General features: G+C 32.8%; 1 protein-coding gene across 12 annotated transcripts in view; it reads right to left on the reverse strand.

Moving 5' to 3' along the window:
- Positions 1-17500, reverse strand: part of LOC119595746 (septin-7-like) — a 178967-nt gene that overhangs the window by 35328 nt on the left and 126139 nt on the right. For 11 of the 12 annotated variants that reach the window (XM_037944871.1, XM_037944873.1, XM_037944876.1 and 8 more), the window contains 8 exons: positions 17406-17500; positions 16585-16678; positions 16221-16379; positions 15766-15946; positions 15364-15529; positions 11426-11561; positions 11021-11184; positions 6018-6159 (listed from right to left, as the gene is read on the reverse strand). The exon at positions 17406-17500 is cut by the window's right edge and continues 6 nt beyond it. In XM_037944871.1, coding sequence (XP_037800799.1) covers positions 6033-6159; positions 11021-11184; positions 11426-11561; positions 15364-15529; positions 15766-15946; positions 16221-16379; positions 16585-16678; positions 17406-17500 — 1122 coding nt within the window. In that variant the 3' untranslated portion in view covers positions 6018-6032. Of the gene's footprint in view, positions 1-6017; positions 6160-11020; positions 11185-11425; positions 11562-15363; positions 15530-15765; positions 15947-16220; positions 16380-16584; positions 16679-17405 lie in introns of those variants that run through there. The other variant, XM_037944869.1, reaches the window with a different exon arrangement.

Below are 17500 nucleotides of genomic sequence, written 5' to 3' on the forward strand. Positions count from 1 at the left end.
AGATGTGTGTATACATATACATATATATATGTATATGTGTTATACATATAAGTAGTTGTAATATGGACAGAACGCTGCACATTTCATGTACGTACATTGAATGTGAAAGTAGGCCAGTGACCGTGACGTAATCAGTGACCTTGACGAAACCGCAAACCCGCAAACCAATGTCCACACAACAACAACATAATCAATAACAGGAAAATCATTAACCTACTTTCACATGTCATTTTATGTTGCGTACATGATGCCTCATAAGAGAAATAATGCCAACAAATGATGTACTTACAGCCAGTATCCCCTCCAAATGCAGGTGACGGTGACATAGATTATGATCACCGGCGTAACACACAACATTATCGAGAGTGAAATCAGTATAATGTAGGTGGACAAAATCGAACACCTTCATGTAATACATGAATGTGAAAGTCGGCCAGTGACCGGGGGGGGGGGGGGGGGGGTGACGTAATCAGTGACCTTGACGAAACCGGCAAACCGCAACGCATGTCCACAACACAACAACATAATCAATACCCGGAAATCATTAACCTCTTTCACATATGCATTTTTATGTTCGTATATGACGCATCCTAAGAGAAATAATGAAACATATGTACTTAGCAACGAGTCTCCCCTCCAATGTAGGTGACCGGTGACATAGAATCAATGCATCACAGCGTACCACACAACCTTATCGTAGAGTGAAGAGCAGGATAATGTAGGTTGGCATCGAACACCTTCACATACGTACATGAATGTGAAAGTCGCAGTGACCCGTGATGTAATCAGTGGTCCTTGACGAAACCACAAACCGCAACCAATGTCCAACAACATAATCTAATACCCGAAATCATTCACCTAATTTCACATATGCATTTTATGTTCGTACATGACGCATCATAAGATAAATATTGAAACATGATGGTAAATACAGATGAGTATCCCTCCCAAGTAGGTACAGGTGACATAGATTGACTGATCACTAACCTTGGCGAGAGTGAAAGGCAGGTTAATGATCCGAGACACCAATAGCCCCATAGCTAACGATGGCTAACGCACACACCTTGCGGTTGAAATGGTGCATCAGCATACAAAAGATGACCACTGAAGTTTAACTAATCATTACCCCGTATCCGAAATCATTAATCATAGCCATTGATGTACAGACGAGGATCTCCTCCATGCAGGTTGACTAGATCAATGATCACCGCGTAACCACACACCTGTCAAGATTGAAAGCAGGTTAATGATCATGAGGTAACCACCAGACCGTAGCTAGCGATGGCTACATAAATACCTTACAGTCCAAAGATAGTACCAGTCATAACAGAAAGATGACCAATATCCGGAACCGAAATCAGGACCAGGAGGCGGGTGCTACAGATGACGCACCCGCGGCTCCTCCTCCCATCCACAGACGCAATATTCACCATGTTTTAAAACTTGTACCGAATCGAGAATTGATTCTGTTACAGACGAGGGAAACCGTCTCTCCTAATGACTGAACTGTCAAAATCAATAATAATATGTCAACAGGTCTGCTAATGACCATAAAAATTTCTGCTCCTCTTCGCGGTACCAGAGATAGAATACAATTAAGTGTAAAGGATTATAAAAACTCGTTATACAATATATGCTTTTATTTGATTGTATAAACACTATACAATGCCTCGCAAACACACACACACACACACACACACACACACACAACCACAAAAAAAAAAAAAAAAAAAAAAGAGCCTAATTACTATGCAAGCCAAGAATATAGCCTGATAACATTATCAAATAAAAAAAATTATAATATAATTTTCATGTACACTGTATATATTGTATGGAGTTAATGACCATGAAGATTCTACTGTGTTCTAATCAATTTTCTGGTTAATTAAATGATCTAAAAAAAAATTTAGGACATGATAATGCTCAAAAATAAAATAGGCTGCATAACCATATAATAAAAATGATAATAATAATAATAACAATAATAGAATAATGATAACATGTGGTGCTTATCAGTGTGAAAATTATGTGATTCTGTTTATGCATGTAAATGTTACTATGCATATGCCTATATTGCATATGTTTATGTGTATGTGCCCATGTGTATAAAATCTTTCCAAAATTACTTTCTGCAAAATATATTTCAAAATATTTCCAAGAACAAAATTTCCAGCCAATGCTGATAATTAAATTTCAAATATCAAAGATTATAACATAATAGAGGATAATGCATTGTACTGCAATACAGTATTTATACATACTATAAATATATCTACTTGCGCTATATATAACAACACTACGAAAGAAGTTGGGGAAAGAAATACTAAAGTTAAAAGTTGATTCAACAGAGAATACCAAGTCTACAAAATGTTACTGATGAAAAAATAAATCCTGAATACCCAGTTTAAATATTAAACATATGGACATAAGGCATGTATGCACTTCCATTTTGGTCTTATCATCTGGTAAGGAGTCTAGTATGACATGAAACATGATTTATTGTTCCTTTCTTGATATGGTTGTGTTCTATTTCTTAAGAATTTGCATATATGTGCAGGGATGTATATCTATTTTGGGTGTGTATAATCTAAACATAAAAAAAAAAAATTATTATATTATTTTTTATATTTATATATATATAATACATATATATACATATATATCATTATATACATATTATATTATATATATATATTGTATATTAATTTTATTAATTTATATTATGTATATTATACATTTATCATATATAATCATATATTTTAATTATATATAATTTATTATACACCATAATATACATATTATACAAAATTAATATATATACAACAATTTCATACATATATATACGTATATAACTATTTTTATATATATATTTTTAAAATATATTATAAATATATATATTATATATATATTTCATATATAACATAATATAATTAAATTCATATAAAAATATATATACATATTTCATTAAACATATATACCAAAAATATAAAAAATACATATATATCAAAAAATATACTAATAAAAATTACATATATAATATATATAATATAAAACATATATATAAATACATATATAATTTCATATATATAATATATATATTAATTATATATATAAAATAATTTATATACTAACAAATCAATATAATACAATTTTAATATTTTTATATATAATAATTATATATAATATATATAATAAATATATATATATATTATATAATATTATATTTTATGAATATATTAATAAATTTTAATTCTTATTATAAATCTATCTTCTAACCCATTATATCTACCTCTATATTACTTTAATATATTATTTTTAAAATTTTAAATTTATTATATATTATTTAAAATATATTACATTTATCTATATATATATTATTCTATTATTTTCTTTTTTATTTCCCTTTCTTATATCTTTTCCTTTTTTTTCTTCTTATTCCTTTCCTTTTTTTTTTTATTTTTATTTAGTCCCTTTTATTTACTTTTCTTTTCTCTCTTTTCATAATTTTCTTTTTCCTATTTTCTATTTCTTTTTCCCCTTTAAAACTTTTTCCTTTTTTTTTTAAATTATTAAACTTATTTTAACTTATATTTCATATTATTTTTTTATTTTTATTATTTTTTTTTCTTTTTTTTTTTATTTTTTTATATTTTCTTATATTATTCTTTAACTTTACATTTTTTCTATTCTTTGTCCTCTACATCCCTACTACCTCACCCCCACCACACACCCACCCCCCCCCCCCCCCCCCCACCACCCAAAAACCCCACCCCCCCCCCTTTTTTTTTTAATATTTATTTTTTTTTTTTATTTTTTTTTCTTTTTCTTTTCTTTCTTTCTTTTTTTTCCCCCCTTTCCCTTTTTAAGCATTTGGTTCTTAAAAAAATCTACTAAAAATAATCTCTGGCTTGGCTAGCTTCTGAATGGTTTGGTCGACTTTCATTAAAACTCGTTGACATGACAAAAAAAGAAAAGAAAATGAAATTATGGACGTGACATAAACAGTGACAAAAATAATTAGAAAGTGTTACTATTAATCATCGTTTACGAAAGGGTATTATTTTAAAAAATAAAACTAATGTGCTTTTTTCTTTAAATCTTTTTAAATTGGGTCCATTTTTTGAAAAATGTCTCAACTTGGGGATGCTTCATAAATGAGGAGTTTTTTGTTTCCTTTCAAAGAAGTTCATCTTTTTCACCCCCCCCAATACACCATAGAAAAAATTTGAAAAAGCCCGAGGCCCGGGATTTAGGCCAAAAAAGAAAAAAATGACTTCGCCCAAAAGTGTAAACCGTTCACTTTTAATTTCTTATAGCCAAGAGAAGATGCAGCAAGGATTTCAATTCGGCCCGAAAACAAACTGGCTCGGATTCCTTTGGGGGGGGTAATAAGGCTTAGTAGCATTCTCTTGAAAGGAATAAAAGTACATGTTTATCTTCCAAAAAGCGTGTTTATTTTAAAGGTTCCAAAAGGCAATAGGTGAGAGAAAGCCTTTAGGAAATTTTTTTTTTTCATCCATTGGTCTTTGTGCTTCACTCATTTTCATGAGGCCGTCCCCCCTACCTCATTTTTCGGCACCAAATGTTCACAGTACTGCATCTGCAGTAGTTTGAAATTTCGGAAATATAAAATTTATTAACAAAGGGTCCTCTTTTTCTTCTTAAAAATACTTAACAGTAAGTCTATACATGATCAAAAAGGTAATAAAATATTGGATCTTACAACGTTAACCTTTTGATGTCTTACTCTTCACCTGCCTCTCACAAACTAGTAGTTCTTGCTAGTGGCCTGCAAGCAGCAAAGGTGTTTATAATGAAAATGCCTGATCTCATATTCTATATCACAGTGGAGGCCAGATGTGTTACATGAAATAAAAGATCTTTAAATAGCAATCAACTTTCTCTAATTTGAAAATAGGTTACTAATTCATACTACAATAATGCCACACTAAAATCGCTTAACCTCTATGAGCCACTGAAACAGTAACTATGTAACTGTCATAATAATGCCAACCATAGACTTAGATTTGTCTCTGTCTTGTGTGCCTTCATGTTCTTAGTATGACAGAAATGGCACACAAGGCAAAACAACATTTAACAAATATTGCTAGAAATGCATCAGACAAATTGTCGGGGTAAATCATTTGAATATGAACAAAACTTTAACAATACATTTTCATATATATAAAAAAGGAATATCTCATTTTATACTTCCATTTTCCAATGGACACATCTGGATTCCCTCACGATATATCTAGCAAAGCTATCAGTAACTCTCTCTCACTCCTGATTACTAGTACATTTGATTCCTGCTATAACTGCTTTAGCTATTACATTGGAAAAACGTTCATGCACATTAATCTTAAAATAACTTCCTAATATATATTTTTTCTTCACAACTCTGGAGTATCTTATGAACTATATGTGAATACATTGCTACATTATTTTTTCCTTTCACTGATCTAGGGTATAATGCATTACTTATTTGTAAAAATACACATCTGTGTATCTGTTTTACCATATCTGAATCTATGATTATTAAGGGAAAAATAGATGTATATAAATAAATAAATGCTCTGAGGTTAACTGCACTTTACTAAGTTGTAAAATCATATCAAGGTGATGATATTTGAGGTACTCTATACAAATCTTCTGTATATTGCAGTCAATAAAAATTAACTTGCCTGAGTATCAGATCATAGTTTCTAAGTTTATCATAATAATGCTAATCTGAGAATAGATAATGAATATATCTATACATTGCATATACATTTTCTTTCTAGTCGATATGATGAATGTTTGCTAACACGATATGAACTTAAGGTATTGAAGATCAAGACATATTTGCTTAACATTTAGGCAGATAAAAAAAAACAAAAAAAAAAACAGCAATCAGCAAAACAAGGGGGAAAAAAATCATATTAAACCAATAAACTTTAGAATAGTATAATGATGGAAAAAAATAATAATAACAAGGTTCGCTTGAGTACGTATCAGTAACCCTCATAATCCAGACAAGGTATCTTGCCCCACTACTGCTGGTTACACTGCTCATTCTGTTTGAATTTATGTCTGGGAAGAGAGTAGGTACGAGAGAACTTAGGGGAGCTCTTTTGAGAACTTCCCGAAGCACTGCTGGATGACGCCAGAGAAGAGGTCCTGTTAGTGGGAGGTAGCCCAAGGTTAGTGCACACTCATTCAGGTGTTACTGCAATCAAGTTTGTTAAAAGAAATTCTCTGAGCTACTGTGCACCCTCTATTCACTTCTCTCAAGTGCTGCAGTGGTTCCTAATCTTTTACACTTTTCATTCATTTGAAGAAAATACTGCACATCAATGCTGTAAATGGATCTTAGCCATGAAGCCTTGCTATTCAGTCATGCACCATTTAGACATTTCAGTGACACACACAATTATGGATATAATTACAAACACACAATCCACAAGGAAAAAAACTATCTACTTCATAAAATAAAGGAACACATCTATACCTAGAAATGATATTCATAATCTGCAAGAGCTAAATGTAACTATATTTGAAGTTGCACTGTAACAAAACTATTGACAAGAATTAACAAAATGTTTAAAAGTTCATCTGAACAGAAATGCTGACAAGAATGAATGAAAAAGACAGTATCTTTTTATATTTAGTTGCTGTGTAGACTATTGAAGAACACAAAAGTTCAATGAATGCTCCTATGAGCCTGAATTCCATAACCTATCATTCATTCCTCTTACATCAAGCAGGCAGATGCAAACTTTAACTAGCTTTATATTAAAGAGCAAAAGGAAGGAGACACTGCTTATTGTGATCATTTACCATGCAAGTAAGTTGCCTACAAAATGTGATTCTCTATTCCTAAGCAATAATGTCCGTAAAAATGTAATCTGAGGGAAGTGGGTACAAGTGTATGCCCATTAAATGTCCTTTTGACCCATCTAGTGATGATACCAAAGTAAACATTTGTGGAGTGTAAGAAAAGTGAAGTGGTGTCTTTGATGCTTATGAAAAGAAGGGGTTCTAGGGTTTTTGTGTTCAGCTGACTGCTTGAATAAAGAAGCTGGCATGAGTGATTCTGCGCTTCCTATGTTTGAAAAGGACAAAAGGAAAGTCAAAGTTGTGGAAGATAGAAGGACTCTTGAGACCTCAGGCTCAGTCTTAATCATTTTAATGGGATAGGCAAATTGCTTTTTAATACTTCGCTAATTCATTTCATACTCAAGAGGATGGATAATGCTCTGTCTTTTAGACTTGCCTTGAGGTCTCAGAAAAATCTTCATGCTATGTATTAAGATTTACAACCCTTGGACATATCCATAAATCTGGATCAAATCACATTCATATCTTTTGATATAGTATACAGTTCCTAAAGTCTTTACTCTATATATTTGCAATTTCAAGTAAAAACAATAAAAAATATAGATGTATCTATCAATATATGTATAAATGTGTATATACATATGTAAATTTGTGTATATATGTATGTGTGACATATATAAATATACAAACCCACACATACATATACAAATAAAGACATTTATAAACTACTACACAATTCTACAGTTACCAAATATCACACATAAGACATCAATATCATGAAAATTTCAATAGACACTAATATCAGTAACCATTTATTAGATAAAAAATAAATTAAGAGTGAAGAAAGCAGTCCCAAAAATCTTTTCATGGCCATATATAAGACATTCATAAAATACTAGGGTCTGAAAATTATTTTTGTATAATAACAGGGGACCTTTTCACCCAAACGCTCAACCTGAACTTACCTCCACATTACCTGTAACATGAACACGCCTCATATTTCTGCACTAAAAATTGGATCATCAACAAACAAATGAGCTAAAACTACTGTTCTAATTTACTGCTGCTTGCCAGAGGTTTCTACTTTTCAATGCGTAAAGTGTAAAGCCACCAGAAACAGGAATTTCAAAAGAATCAAATAATTACTTCCAAATTTAGGATGATTCCTCTTATATGCTCAAGTATCTCTAAGACTAGAACATAAAATTCCTTGACTAGAACTTTGGTTACAGTATCACTAAAGAATGAAATAAACTTTGAGAATACCCAACAAGCCTACTGCTGACAAAATCATTCATAAAATCAGTATCAGCCATTGGACTCCATCTAAGTCTATAAGCTTAAAAGACTGATTGCATCTTTACTTACATGAGACATGTATTTGGTGTAGTGGTGACGAAAGAAGGAAAGGTAGGTAGTATGTCTTTTTTTCTGGTAATGGCTTTCTGCCTTGTGCACTACACTGGAATTTTCCTTTTAACTTTACCATGCAACTCATTCTTAGAAACCTATCCTCAAGAAAATGTATGCTTCCTTAACCATTGGATCCAGGTGATGTGACAGCCATGCCAGGAAAAATTTGGCTGACAGCTTGGGTGACAGGATTGTACTGTAATGAAAATTTCCCCTGAAGGACTGGGATGACTCTCTGTGAATGCACAAAGCTCATGGAGGAAGATTAGACTTGTTGGGCATTTAGGAAGGGACTCTTGCATTATTTCCACCAGTAAATGAAAGTGAAATGTTCTGTCCATTAGCCATGGCAGGCAGAGTGCCAGCTCCAGGGAGGACAATATCTCCATGCTCAGGATTCTATTCCTACCCACCATGACGAGCAACTTGCAGACTGCCTAGAGATAATATAGAGTTTGCTCAAGGAAAACTGTATATTACCATATTGATACAGCACATCAAATGACAAATACTGTCCTTGAAAAATGGAAAACACTTATGAAGAAAAAGAGATAATAACAATGCTAAGGGGAGGCAAGAAGTCTTGATAGTGCACATGAGTGTTTGTGTGGCGAGGGCCTACAAGCCACACACCTGGGAGAGTTGCCACTCAAGCCTAATGCATGGATTTTGGTCCATGTGCAGGCCACAAGGCACCTGGATCCAATGGGTTAAGTGGAGAAAATCTACCTTGAATCTGCATGACCACTACAGTAACTGAAGAACAGAGTAAAAATTTATTGAATATCATTGAGGGGGATGCTTAGAGACAGATGAAAATAGATTAAGAATCCTTACACTATGCACACCTGTGTATTGAATTTAGCAAGACCACTTTTACACAATTAATATATTTTTACCTGTTTATAATTATGATAAAATTTAAATCTGACCTATTTATAGTCACAACTGTTTTCTCATATTTGTTGAGCACTGCAGTCAAATTTCTGAATGGTTGGCATTGAGTTCTTCCTCCACAAAAAGAAGTGATATTGTTATTTGGCCATGGGCTAGGTTCAATCTGAATGTGGCATTCAAGGGGTTAATGGTGTAACGTGGGGGTAATCAAACACTAACACTATAATGGAGGGCTTATATGTCAACTGTGATTCAAAAACCTCTACAGAATAATCATCAGCAGGATATATTAATGCTTACATCCTCACTGAGAAGAATAAAGTGAAGCTTATATTCTCAGGTAGGCAAAAAATAAACTAGGAAGAAAGTAATCAAGTGAGAGCTGATTCTGGAGGCCCTTTTCCAGAAAGGTTTATTACAAACAAGTAACGTTTTTGTAAGAGAAAAGGGTAGAGAGAAAGAATGACAAATGGTCACTGTTAATATGGCTTCTTACTCAATACTTTCACTTCATGACATCTGCAAAACATTAATAATCTTATAAATGTCTAAACCTTAAATAATCCTAAAGAAACAAACAAGCTAGCAGGGTAAAGCTGTTGCTATTCACTAGAGAAAAGGTTAAATGCTGAAGTTGTAACTCAACATCAAAAAAGTAGCTTGGCTTAAAAAGGGTGTTGCAAAAATATATCAAATAAATGGTTAAATGTGGATTAAATAAAAAGCAAATTTGCAATGCAACAACCATGGCAACCTGATGATAATAAAACCAACAACAATGTATAAAAAGCCTGCAGATTCAAAGGATACAGATTAACCCTATTTAGTAATCACATAAGTAACTGGCTTAAGCATTTGCTTATCAAAATAAGGATGTGACTGGGCTCATATACAAGACTTATAAAATATAAAAGCATTTTCTGATAAATAACAGATTTTCCTGCTGGCTGAAGGACATAAATGTATGCAGTATACAAAGAGAAGCCATACAGAAGAGCATGAGGGAGAAGAAAAGGAAAAAAAAAAGAGAGAAAAAAAAAAGCAATAAACATTTGAACATAACAATTACCTCTCTGATATTTCCATGATGAAAACTAACAGACAATAAACAAATACAGTCTTACAATTTCAAATTTACTGCTAATTAAAAACAATTCTCTCTACATTTCAGCAAATATACAATGCTTGATAATGATCCTTTCTTGTCAACTAAACATTGAAACACTGACCTCTGAGATAAGCAATACATTGACTGTATTATAAGCATATCCCTCCCAATGTCTCTTTATAGCTAGTAAAAGTTATGTGGATTCTCCCATCAAAAGTAACTCCCACAATTAGAAAATCAAGAGCGAGGAAAAGAAAGAAGATGAAGAGGATAGAGAGAGAGAAATGTTACTATGCTTAAGCCAGATTTAATAATCAATTACGTTTCCTTACTGGTTATCTTCCCGTCCTTCAACGAAGAAGGAATTGCCAAGCACAACTCGGTGTTAATCAGCGCATATTTCAACAAGCGCAAAAAACAGGGCCGATATCTTGTGAACAGAAGCATCAGCTTGATACATTACCTATGGTCTAACTTACCTTTAACATGCAACTAATTGTAAATAAAATACAAAAAAAAGTATAAATTGGTCCAGTAGAAATGAAGAGAAACTGTATTTTTGAAAGATTTGATGAATATTTAGTTTCAACTCGTGCTTCAAAGTGGGGATAGAGAAATACTGCAAATAATAAACTATCATTGTCGACCAAAACACTATCTGAATAATAATAATAATGAATAATAAAAATCTACCAAGAAAAGGAAAGAAAGAAAGAAAGAAAAAAAAAGTAAATAAATAAAAGGATAAACAATGAACCTGATTCAAAAAGAGGCATTACTCACTCTCTACTGATGGATTCTAAAGACTTCCGGTGCAGTTCCTCCACGGTGATGTTATTGGCAGCTTCCCAGGCCTTCTTCTCTCGCTCAAATCGTTCCCGTTCTTCTTCTAATTCTAAGGTATCTGACTCGAGCTTCTTGCGCATAGTCTCATTACGTTTTTGTAGCTGTCGATCAAGTTACAATAAGTCCTACTGACCTTGGAAAATTATCCTTTCTACTGTCACTCTTATCCTTCAAAAATATATGATATATACAAAATTTACAAAGACTATTTCTCACCCTTTTCTAAAAAATGGAAAGACTGAAATCAATCAATCAATAATTACCAATTAGAACCGGTAAAAGAAAAGAAAAAAGAAAGCAAGAACGAAAGAGAGAAAGAAAGAAAAATTGCACTTTACATACATCTTGCTCTAGCTCATTCAGTTTTCCCATTTTCTCCTTGACCTTCATCTCGAAGACCTGTTCCATCTCTGCCTCCATCTTCTTCATGCGGTTGGTGTGCTCGTTCTTTTCCTCCTCCATCTGCGCCAGTGGGTTCCTAGAAGAAGTTGCAAATTATGCACTGATCACAACACACTTTCGGAACCAAACTAAATTATATTATGAGAACCAACACTAAAAGTTCAACATAATGCTATCAGAGATACATGCTAACTATTATAAGGCCTAAAACTAAAAATCTCATAGCTCACACATAATGAATGTTAATCGTGAAAGTTATCTTTGTCTTCCTGAAAGTCTGACTCAGCCTTGACTCTGTAATTGTAAATTGGCTGAAGTATCAAGTAACAAAAATAAGCTATGATTAATCTACTTATCAACATCAAAAGTCTATAATTCCTGGCTAATCTCTACAGCAATCACAGGATGCTTTATACAAGTTGCATTATTCATTATTAAGAAAAAAAAATTAAACCTTTTTTTTCTACAGATCCAAAGGCTAAAATTGTATGAGAAGTACTGAGACCCTCTCAATTTGATTAAATGACATCTATGGTGACACAAGGTACTGGGATAGTACTAAAGATCTCCAAGCTAACTCTCTCTGTTCTATTCAGGTTTTGGAAAAACATGAGTATATTCATTTCCCTTGTTCCTGGCAGCCATTTACTCATGTCATTCACTCCCACATACTCAACTCACTCTAACACAAACACAAACTCTTTCTCTATCTTTCTCACACAGACACAGACACAAACAGACAGAAAAACAGACAAACACACATAAAGAGAGTTTTATTTATCTAGTTTACCATGACTGAAACTGCTATCTAATATGTCTTTCCTTTAACAAACATGAATATTTCTATAAAAATCATGCTTGCTGGTCTAAATTCATGTCTCTTAATTAATACCTACTGTGTAGAAAATATGACTACAGAAGGAAAAAAGTTGAGGTGCTAATCAAAAGTGCTTGTTCACACTAGAAAGTGATAGGAAATGCACAAATCAGAATTAGGGGGAAAAAAATCATGGCTAATCTGCTACAGAACATCACAGGTAAAGTTCCTCGACACTAGTTTTTACACTAAACTTGTTACTATGTACTTCATGCATGATCAAACATGCCTTCAAATCAATAATCTATAAATGTTAAAAAAATTTCAAGAATAGAACCAATAATTCAAGTACTTATGTACCAATTGAAAACGGATAAATTGTAAAACAAAATTTGCAGTGACAAACTAACTACGTTTTCTAGTACCAACATTCCTTAAAAAAAGAAAAAAAGAAAAGAAAAAAAGAAAAAAACTCATCCAGCTTCCAACCAAACCAATCACGTAATCACCTTTGGATGATAAAAGGCCAAACCTACTTATTCATTACTTTTTTTCCCCACAAGATCTGATACAAGTGATGCATCATGTCACTTGAGCATATTGACAATCTAGATTACAAATTAAATGCAATAACCGAAAAGAAGGAAACGAAAACACAAACAATGCATTGCCAGAAAGCTACCTACTCGTGAGGTTTTAGAACTTGTGATATTTCAAAGCAAATCCTCAGCCTTAATAATCCTAAGTCATTTTCAAAAAAGAAAAAAGAAAAGAAAAAAAAAAAAAAAGCAAGAAATGAAGCTTGTATCAATTTTACTGCAAGATGGATTTCTGGAAAGCATTAACAATAAAACAATGTTTTTTGTTCATGATCTCAGGTGATAAATGATAATGCATTCATCATACATACAATCATTATCGGGAAAGTTATTATCATCACCACCATAGTCAAAGTGATGATAGCAAGAAAAAAATATCTACTTTAAAATTTGCTTCCAAATTTAATCTGAAGTAATTTTTACCAACATTTCAACAATAAGGTTATGTAATCAAAAATAAGAACAGCTTGATACTTCTGCTCCCACCAGTTCTGTTAACTGATATCCTTCCACATAAACCAAGAGTGAGACTTGCACTTAAAATATTCATCTAAGTATACAGGACAAATCTAAATTTCTTAAGAGATACTACAGACTTACTATTAAATATTCATGCCACACAAGTAATGATCTCTTTTTTTTTTTTCATAAGACTTTCTATCATAAGGCTGAGAAAGAGACAAGGTATACGGTGATGCTTGGAACACAACCCCACTTACCAAACCGCAACATAACTGTTCACTATCCTCTGAGGGCATGAAGGGCTGAATCAAAATCAACATCAGAAATGTGAACAGTAGAATTTTTCATATAGAGTGTACTACAACTCAAGTGCCATAGGAATAAAAGACAGACAGGTGTTATCCGTCTTGCAGGGGCAGTTCAAGTGGAGCCACTTAACATTCATTATGGGACTATGAAATGAGCCTAATATCTAGCTTAAAAATGACCTTAGAAACAGTTTGGCTAAAAGGAAAATAGAGAAAGAGAAAGAGAGGATACAGAGGTGAGATGAAAATGCAAAGAGCAAGGTAAGGGAAGGGAAGGGAGGAAGAGAGATAAGGTAAGGGAGAGGGAGAGGGAGAGGGAGAGGGAGGGAGAAGAAGAGAGAGAGAGAGAGAGAGAGAAGCAGAGACAGAGAGAGAGAGAGAGAAGAGAGAGAAGAGAAGAGAGAGAGAAGAGAGAGAGAGAGAGAGAGAGAGGAAGAGAGAGAGAGAGGAAGAGAGAGAGAGAGAGAGAGGAAGAGAGGAAGGAGAGGAGAGAGAGAGAGAGAAAGAGAGAGAAAGAGAGAAAGAGAGAGAGAGAGAGAGAGAGAGAGAGAGAATGAGAATAACCAAAGAAAACGTAGCAAGAGACCAGATGGAAGAGGAGGAAGAGATATTATCTGGAAGCACAAGATCGGAAAACAGGAAAGAGAAAAGACGAAAAAATAGACAGGAGTTAGATATCAATAAAAAAATTCTTGACCAGCTATGTGTACTAATTCTTTAATTCAGTCTAAACTAAAGTGCATAGTTGAATCATTACATAAAGAAATATACAATCATATTGCAACATATGCCAGTATGTGGATAGTTATAATTCATGAGGGGGGGAAACTGTCATAACCAAGCTGTACTGTACCACTACTGGTGCGAGTAACCAAGCAGTGCAAACTGGCAAGATTCATTGCAGTCCAATGCAAGAGGAGAGAAACTAAAACATCAAACACATTGCATGAAACTATTTTTTCATTATCAAAAAATAACTGCTAGGTTCAAGGCAAAGTTCTATCATCCTCTGCATAACGTACCGAGTATGCTACTCACAACAAACATTAACATGGGACCTCTACATCACATCTTTCATGATAATTATATAAAAATTGTTTTCATGACAAAGGCACCATACATATATATCTCCCTTTGTATGTGAGTTTAAATTTTGATTCATTTCAAGAGAAAAGAAAATCTAGCATTAAAGTATATCATAAGCTTTGTACCATGCTTCAACACTGACTATGAGAGAACAAGTAAATTTTAACATCCTATGAACAGGATAAAATTTCAGACAACATTAAAGAAAAGGCCTAATCAGTCTGCAAAACAAATCAAGCAGTAACGTAATAGCCGTATGTAAATGCTGGGCAAAATAATGACCAAGCAAACCTTTTGTGTTATAAGGTCTTTCTTAACAATCTATTGTATACATATACTTGTAAGTTCTTTTATGTAATAATGTGTCATATGAAAATAAAAAGAATTACACAATACATATATATCTTTCTTGTCTAATTTCATTTCAAGACCTATTGGTTTAATAAACAAAGAGTAAACACCATGCACACTGTGTTTCACTGAAAGCCAAAGGAATTTCAACCCTAACCATGAAAGAAGAAACACATATATGGTGCCCTAATCACAATATGCACACTGAGATAAAACGAGCAGTGGACGTAAGGAAATCTGTAAGATCCAACTTACTTGTTTGTTATCTTGATCTTTCCATCTGTTCCTCCGATACCTGCTAATTTACGACACCTATAGTTCTCATAATGTACATTGTTGGTGACATCCTTGAGGTCCTGCATGTGAGTCCGAATCAGCATGTTGCGGAGGGGAATGAAGTCGCAATGTTCCATGTTTTCCACTGAAAAGATTTGATACTGTTCAAGTCTGCTGCACAACTTCAGGTTTCTTTTATGTATACATATGTCATACGTGGCACCGGAACATTGTATATAGAATTATAATAGAATTATAAAGAAAAAACACAAATACCAACATTTCATCTATATGCTTCAACTTTATTAGTAAAACAGTTATAAAAAACACTAGACATTTACTCCTTCACAAAATTATTTCTGAAAAAGAAACACCTATTACCTTCTACAACTCCCCATGGATATCTGCGACCCCTTAGTTTCTTTCCGTCAACTTCAACTGTTGTGTTGGACCCGACGACAGCGAATGGCACACGTTGTTTCATCTTGATTGATGTAGGGTCTGACTCGTCCTCTGGGAACTCATAGATCTTAATCTTATGCTGAGCTATTTCGTTGAGTATCTGAAAAAAGAAAAGAAGAAAACAAATCTATGAAACAACCAATACATCTCAGAAACAAAAGTATGGCAGTTCACATCTACTACAAAAAGAGAGTATCAACAAAAAGGCATAAATATCTCAAGAAAAAACGATAAGCTTTGAACCTCCTCTTGGCTTTTGAAGGCAAGTTTTGAGTTTGCCTAAGATAAAACATGAACAAAGAATATATCACAGCAATAACAAAAAAATGGAAAGAAAGAAAGAAAGAAAGTCCTCCAGCCTATTAGGGATTTACCTGCTTCTTCAAATGCTGACATTCATCAGGTGTGAGAGTGTCTGCTTTGGCTATGACAGGAATGATGTTGACCTTGTCATGGAGACGCTTCATGAACTCCACATCCAGGGGTTTTAGACCATGACCAGAGGGAGCAATGTAGTACAGGCAACAGTGTACCTGCAGAAGTTCAATAGAAATGTGTTAATATTGTTTTTTAATTTTAAAAAAGTGAAAAAACATTTAAATTATACATTAAACAAACACAAACAAACAATTTGTAATAACTGCTTCTATTGGTGTAATTTTTTTTTTTTTTTTTTTTTAATACAAAACATCTAACTAGAAACTAAATATCACATAAAAACAAACAATGTCTACTTACCCTGCTGTCACTAATCTGTGTTCTGTTAACCCTAGACTCGCAATTCAGATATTCTTCATATTTCGATTCCACATACTGTATTACTGGTTGCCAGCTGAAAAGTTGAAGAAAAATATTATATATACATATATATATATATATATATATATATATATATATATATATATATATATATATATATATATGTATTTCATATATTATATTATATATAAAATTATATATATGTAATATATATATATATATATTATATATATTATATAATTATATATTATATATATATATATATATAAATATATACATATATATATATATATATATATATATATATATATATATATATATATATATATATTAATTATATAATTATATATATATATTATATATAATATATATTATATATTAAATATATATATTTATATATATTATGTTTATATATGTAGTTAGTTATTGATGTTGTGTGTGTATGTGTTTGTGTGTGTGTATGTTGTAGTGTGTTGTATAGTTAGTGTTTGTTTGTGTGTGTTATGTTGTAATTGTGTGTGTTGTATGTTGTGTTGTTGTGTGTGTGTGTTGTGTTGTGTGGTGGTGGTGTGTGTGGTTGTGTGGGTTGTGTTGTGGGGTGGGGGTTGTGGGTGGTGAGATATTTTGCGCGCGTACATATGCACAGGCATTAATAAGATATCATAAAAATGAGGAATGTAAATCCTCATGAAACTGTTACATCTTTATCTCATTAAAAAAAATATATCTGATCACTCCACCACAAACTAAATAAAAGAAGGTGAATTGAGAGAGAACCGCGTTAAACCCACGACACTAACCAATCGCTATTGTCCACGGCGTCGCCAAACCCAGGTGTGTCGACTACCGTTAGCATCAGATTAACGCCGTTCTCCTTCAGCAGAACCTTCGTGGT

This window comes from Penaeus monodon, chromosome 36 (assembly GCF_015228065.2).
Source record: "Penaeus monodon isolate SGIC_2016 chromosome 36, NSTDA_Pmon_1, whole genome shotgun sequence".
NCBI lineage: Eukaryota > Metazoa > Arthropoda > Malacostraca > Decapoda > Penaeidae > Penaeus > Penaeus monodon.